Source organism: Tursiops truncatus, chromosome 1 (assembly GCF_011762595.2).
Source record: "Tursiops truncatus isolate mTurTru1 chromosome 1, mTurTru1.mat.Y, whole genome shotgun sequence".
Taxonomy (NCBI): domain Eukaryota; kingdom Metazoa; phylum Chordata; class Mammalia; order Artiodactyla; family Delphinidae; genus Tursiops; species Tursiops truncatus.
The window spans coordinates 99,057,132-99,063,873 of NC_047034.1; the positions used below are offsets into that span (position 1 = coordinate 99,057,132).

The 6,742-nt window shown below is 42.3% G+C and overlaps 1 protein-coding gene across 5 annotated transcripts in view; it reads right to left on the reverse strand.

Annotated features, from left to right (window-relative positions):
- The window catches only part of PTBP2 (polypyrimidine tract binding protein 2), a 79,200-nt gene extending 73,283 nt beyond the window's left edge, over positions 1-5,917 (reverse strand). The window contains exons 1-2 of one of the 5 annotated variants that reach the window (XM_004323441.4): positions 5,773-5,917; positions 4,073-4,103 (exon numbers count right to left, since the gene is read on the reverse strand). In XM_004323441.4, the coding sequence (XP_004323489.1) occupies positions 4,073-4,103; positions 5,773-5,780 (39 nt within the window). In that variant the 5' untranslated portion in view covers positions 5,781-5,917. Of the gene's footprint in view, positions 1-4,072; positions 4,104-4,840; positions 5,043-5,772 lie in introns of those variants that run through there. The other 4 variants (XM_019919825.3, XM_019919824.3, XM_004323442.4 and 1 more) reach the window with 4 other exon arrangements.
- Positions 5,918-6,742: the final 825 nt, after the last annotated feature.

Genomic DNA, 6,742 nt, shown 5'->3' on the forward strand with positions numbered 1-6,742 from the left:
CTCCAGAATAATGTGAATAGTCCTATATCTATTCAATAAATTGAATGTGGTTTAAAACCTTCCCACAAAGAAAACACCAGGCCCACACAGCTTCACTAGTGAACTGTACCAAACTTTTAAGAAAAAAATATATCATTTAAGTAATTTACCCTAACATCAGGAAAAAAGTAAGGCGGCCTGCTCTCATCATTTAAATATTGTACTAGATGCCACAGGCAAGAAAAACAAAAGGCATCCAGATAATAAATATGATGAACAGTGTATATATAAAATCTGACAGCATCTACCAAATAGCTGTTCGATCTAATAAATGAGTTTGGCAAAGGTGCTGAATACAAGAGCAATGGGCATAAATAATCTGTATTTCTCTATATTAATAACAAATACACATTTGATTTTTTTTTTTGCGGTACGCAGGCCTCTCTCTCACTGCTGTGGCCTCTCCCGCTGCGGAGCACAGGTTCCAGATGCGCAGGCTCAGCGGCCATGGCTCACGGACCCAGCCGCTCCGCAGCATGTGGGATCTTCCCGGACCAGGACACGAACCCGTGTCCCCTGAATCGACAGGCGGACTCTCAACCACTGCGCCACCAGGGAAGCCCTGATTTTTTAAATTACTTTAAAATAGCACCAAAAAACACAAAATAAGGCTAAATCTGACCAAAAAAATACAAAATCTATACAGTGAAAACTAAAACAATGCTGAAAGAAATGAAAGACCTAAGTAAATGGAAAGATAAATTGTGTTCGTGGATGAGAAAACTCAACATTAAGATGTTAATTTTCCCCAAATTGCTCTACTGATTCAAGTTAATTTCAATTAAATCCCAGCAGGCCTTTTTGTAGAAACTGACTCACAGGAAAATGTGAAGGACCCAGAAGAGCCAAAACAACTTTGAAAAAGAACAAAGTTCTACTTGATTTCAAGATTTAATATAAAACTACAGTAATTAAAACAGTACGCTTTTGTCTACTAGGTAGACAAAAACGGGTCAATGGACGAGAATACAGTACAGAAACAGAATCATACGTACATACATAACTGATTTTTGACACAGGTGCAAAGCCAGTTCAATGAAAAAAATAGTCTTTTCAATGAGTGTTGCTAGAAAAAGTGTCCATATGGAAACCCAAAAAACCTTGATTCATACATTGCACCATATTAAAAAAATTAATTAAAAAAGACTTAAATGCAAAACTAAAAACTGTAAAACCTCTATTAGAATAAAGAGAAGAAAATCATCGTGACCTTGGGTTACACCAAGATGGCTTAGATATGACCAAAAGCAGGAGCCACACCAAACCAAAAAAAAATACACACCACAGAACACCTGGTAAACTGAAATTCATCGGAATTAAAAACTGCTGCACTACTGCTCTTCAAAACACTGTGGAGAGAATGAAAACACAAGTGGCAGAAAATATTTTAAACCATATATCTGATAAAGAACTTGTAACCAGAAATGTAGACTTCTCAAAACTCAAAGAAATAAATCAATTTAAAAAGTGGACAAGAAATTTAAAAAGACACTGTACCACAGATGATACACAGCTTGAAAACAGCCCATGAAAAGATGTTCAGCACCAAAGACATTAGAGAAATGCAAATGAAAACCACAAAGATTATGACTTCGCATCCACTAGAATCTCTATAATCAAAAAAAAACAGACAACAGGCACTGGAGAGGATGTAGATGGACTGGAAATCTCATACCCTGCTGGTGGCAATGTAAAATAGTATAACCACTTTAGAAAATAGTTTGCAGTTTCTTAAAAAGTTAAACATATGCCTAACCATATGGTCTAGCCATTCCAATCATAGGTATTTCCCCAAGAGAAATGAAAGCTTACATTCACAAAAAGACCTGCACAGGAATGTTCACAGAAGCTTTACTTATTATAGCCCAAAACTGGAAACAATCCAAATGTCCATCAAGAGTTGAGTGGATAAACAAATCGCTGTATATCCATACAATGCAATACTACAAAGCAGTAAAAAGAAATGAACTACTGATACACAATATGGGTGAAATCCCAAAATAATTATGCTGAGTGGAATAATCCAGGCAAAAAGAAGGTACATACTGTATGACTATTTGTTTAAAATTCTAAAAATTGCAAACTCATCTATAGTGACAGAAAGCAGATCAGTGGTTGCTTGGGGAAAGAAAGGCAGATGGGAGAGATTACAAAAGGGCAAAATGATACTTCTGGGGTTCATTATCTTGATTGTGGTGATGGTTCCATAGGGGTATACATGTCAAAACACTAGTATACCTTAAATATATGCAGTTTATGTCAAATTGTATCTCAATAAAGCTTTTTTTAACGACAAGATATGGACCAGTACACACGGCATGAATCCGTATGTGTCGCTAAACAAGGATGTTTATATGTGTGCTAATATATAAACTAATAATTTCAGGAAAAAATGCACCAAAAATAATGTTAACATAATTATCTACACCTAAGAAACAGGACTTGATATCAGGGAGAAATACTTTTCACTTTAAATTTTTTTTAACCATGCACATTATTTTTTTTTATTATTTCATAAAAGCTTAATTACTTGTACCTAAGTCTGACGCCAAAGCAAAAATTCTTAACCATTATCCTAGAAAATTATTTAAAACATAACTTTAGTTATCAAAACTTTTATATTAAACACTGGACAAAAAAATTGGCTAGCAATTACTTTTAAATCATTTTCTAATGTTTTCTCTTCAAACTACTAATACAGAAAACTGCCAATAAACCCAATATGTACATCCTCTTCCAGGCATCCTCATTTCTCTCTGCTTGTTCGGGGTCCTGTGAGTTCCTTTTCTCCTCATCCAGTAACAGTTGACAACTCAGACTTGAATCATTTATTCTTTTAAAAAATTCACTTCCAGAGGCTGTTTGGATGGTAACTATAATATCTACATCTTGCACTCTCAACTTAGAAAACAGCATTGCCAAATAAAAATAAATACACCTTCCCACTCATCATTTTTCCCCCAATCTACATAATATGAACTTGACAAGCCTAAATATTAAAGCATGGACAAGTACTTAGTTTACTAGATACAGAGAACAGAAAATAAGCAAAACGCAAAATATCTCCAAAAGCGTTCTGATTAATATCACACTGTTATGGATGAAATTTTAAGAATTCCAAAAATTATTTGGAACAATCAGCATAACTGGACTGAGCACACAGCCTCTCAAGACTACTCACACTTGAAGGGGGGAAATGTCACTGCATTCAATGTCATTGCATCCAACAAGTATCTTAGTACTAGGCTTGGAAGATGGTGTCAGGCTTGGAAAATTGAAGATTTAAGACAAGAACCATGCCCTAAGAGGGCAGAAAGGCTTACAAACAAAATTTATAATAAATCACGATGTTAAAATATGCAAGGATTCAAGGAAATGAAACGCCTAAGCACTAGAACTAACGTTTAAAGTATGAGTAGTTTTCCTGGCCATAGTGAGTGAGGAAAGATTCCAAACAATCTCTACCATAAGGCCTATCTTTCTTTAACAGACACACAAACCAGCTTTATAACTTCTGACTCAAATTTGAAGCTAACTGCCTAAACAAGTTTCTTTTCTCTTTAAAGATCAGAGTAACTGATTTCTAATGAGGCTTATTATTGGTGAAAATATTTTAGTCTTCGTAAGACAAAAGCAGAGCTAAAAAAATCTTAGATTACTAAAATTATATGATTTAGGTCAAATCACTTATCTGTCCATTTAAAACCATCATATCCTCTCAGAAAATTGGGTTATTTTCTATTCACAAGAAGCCATGTCTGAAAGCTTTTTAAATTCCTTGAACACCATTCATAACTATTTAAAAATGTTATTCTCATAGGCTGCCTTTCTAAAAAAATTTATGGTTGTTGTCTATTTAGATTAAAACTATTTATATAAACCAACTTTAAAAATTGAACAAAACACTTTACACTTGAATTTTGTAAGCTGTATTATAGTTTTCAAAAGCCAACAGAAAGTTTCCACTAATGATGATAATATGCTCAGTTGACTGAGGAATCCAGTTTTCATTAGTTTTAAACTTTTTTCCTACCTTCACGCCAACTGCAACTTCAGTGACAATTCTGTAATGAAAAAAACAAGTTTCAACCTCTTGTTCTTCAAATGGTCATTGTTTGAAACTTTTTAGGGTACTTCATCATTCATGAATTTTCCACTCACAACGCAGACAGAAAACAAAGATGGTCAGTGGCACATAATCAACTTGGCTTTCTAGAAATGACTTTCAAAGGTGTGATGAAACTCACCACACTTTTGGTATTTTTTAACACTTCAAATAGCAAACTGAACAAACCCCCAAAGCCTATTAATACCGCTTTACCCTTTGATTTAAAACTTAACTCTTTAGGAATCTTGATAGAAACAGGAAACATGAATTCCAGGGCAAGTTTTGCCATCTATTTCCATATTGATCTGGGGGAAAGAGTGAACTTCTCTGGATTTGTTTCATCTGGAAAATAATCTCCAGAGAACCTCTAGGAAGATTCAAATTTTGTTAATCTGTTAACTTTTATGTGACCTGCACTTAGTTTCTTCACAAAATACCGAACTCCAGATGATTAAAATAAACTCACATTTTACTTCTGACCCTTCAAATACTGTCAATGATTCCAATAAACGTACTTTTTAAGTGATACTGTTTTCCTATGCCCCCAAACGGGATGAATACGGCTATATTTTCACCCTAAAGGGTGCCTCCTTTCTAACAATGAGTTAAATTATTAAAGAATCTTTTCAGATGGGGAGCGTTAAGTACCAGGGAGACCGTGGTCCGTATCATTTCCCGAAGCCCTTGCCTCACCTCACTTAGCACTATCGCCAGCCTCAAAGATGCAGCACGGCTCTGGCTTTTTGGAGTTGTTTTTGTTTTTCCAGAAACTGGTCAAAGTAGCTGAAAAGATGGCCCTGTGTTGACTATCTACTCTTGTTTCTGCCATGGCTCTTGGCCTTTGCCCATGTGACTGATGTCGACCACAAACACTTCGTTTTTGAGATGATTGAATTGCTGGGCCCTTCTGCCAAGCTTGGAACGATCTTAGGCCACACAGAAAGGCGTTTTTTCAGCCTCCCGCCCCCACTAGCGGACTCCAGTGAAAACAAAGGAGTGTGACATCTGCCCTCCCCCTTCCTCCCGCCACCGCACGCCTCCCCGCCCCCCCCTTCCCCCGCGGCTCCCACTCAGCCTTCCCGGGAGCTCCCGCCACCGGCATCTCCCCCAGCCGGGGCGGGCCGGGCCGGGCGAAACCCGGGAGGCTTGGGACGGCTTGGGGGGGCCTAGGTGGGGGCGGCCTCTCTCTCCGCAGGGAGCCTCCCACGCAGGCCTCGCTCTCCGGCCGCTACACCCGCTCCCAGCCGCGCCGCTCGCCCGCGGTCCGGGTCCCAGGTTACGGATCGAAATGGCTCCTAGAGGGGGCAGGGCCGGGCGAGACGTCCTGGGACCCCCCCAGAGCCCATCCCCCGCTGCCCCGCCGGGGCCCGCTGTCTCCCCGGGGTCGTCGCCCCGCCGTCTCCCCAACGCCTGCCGAGTCCACAAGCCCGCTTTCTTCCCGTTTTCTCGACCAGAGCCCGCCAGGGGGAAGCCCAAGGAGGGGTGTGTGCGATGGGGCGGGGGTTGGGTAACGGCAGCCCAGCCCTGGGGAGGGACCGCCGGGGGGTTTCGGCCCGACCCCGGACCAGGCCGAAGGCGGGCCCCACTCCCCTCTCGCACACCTCCTCGCCGGCCTCGTTACCTACCCGTCCATTGCCGAACCGGACAAAGCTTCGCTCACAAGAACCGAGCCACGCAGCCGGCGAGACACACAAGCGGAGAGAAAATGGCGGCCAGGTCCCGACGGAAATTGCCGAAGGTGCCGGAGCGCACGGGGCAGCGCGCGGCAGCGGCGGCGGCGGAAAGAGCCGAGCGCGCCGGCGCCCGGCTGCGGGCGGCGAGCGGCGGGGCGCGGGAACGAGGGGGAGTGGGCGCAGCCGCCGTCGCCTCCTACGCGCCGCCGCGCGCGTGAGGCCCTCCGCCCTCCGCTCTCAGCGCTGTGGGCCGGGGCCTGCTGCTGTGCAGCGTGGCGTGCTCCGTTTCTCTTGTACGTTCCTCTCCGAAGTCCCTGTTGCCCTCCTAGGGCGCTGTGGGTGCGACACCGCCCAACCCTCCACACCCACTGCCTTAGACCTCGGGAGCGTGGTCACTGGACCGCAGGACTGCCCCCAGGCAGCCTCCACTTTTCCCTCCAAATCAGGCTCCAAGTTGGCTCCCCCCTCGACCTAGGCGGGCCAAGGAAAAACTATTTTATAGCTTTTTTTTCTATGCCATCTTTTATTTGCAGACCTCTCCATCCTCTTAAAAAACAAACAACACTTTACCCCGTTAACCAAGACCACTGCTTAGTAAAAACAATATTTCCAAAGCAAGTACACATCATCAGATTGAAACATACGCTTTTGCTTCCAGACGCTTGAAGTTCCAAGTGGAGAAGGATGTGATTCTCACCTTACTCAGTTGATGATTGGTGGGGACCCCTAGGAAATATTCACAATACCTGGATGGAAAAGAACACAGGTTGAGCGATGTATTAAAGAGTTGGTACAAAAACTGGTACCAAGGGTAGGATCTACCATTTTGGGGCTTGAAAGAGCAAGTGGGGATGGGAGCGGTAGCTCCATCTTCACCACTGATTAGAGATGGAAGAAGCATTAAGAAAGGCTACTCAAATTG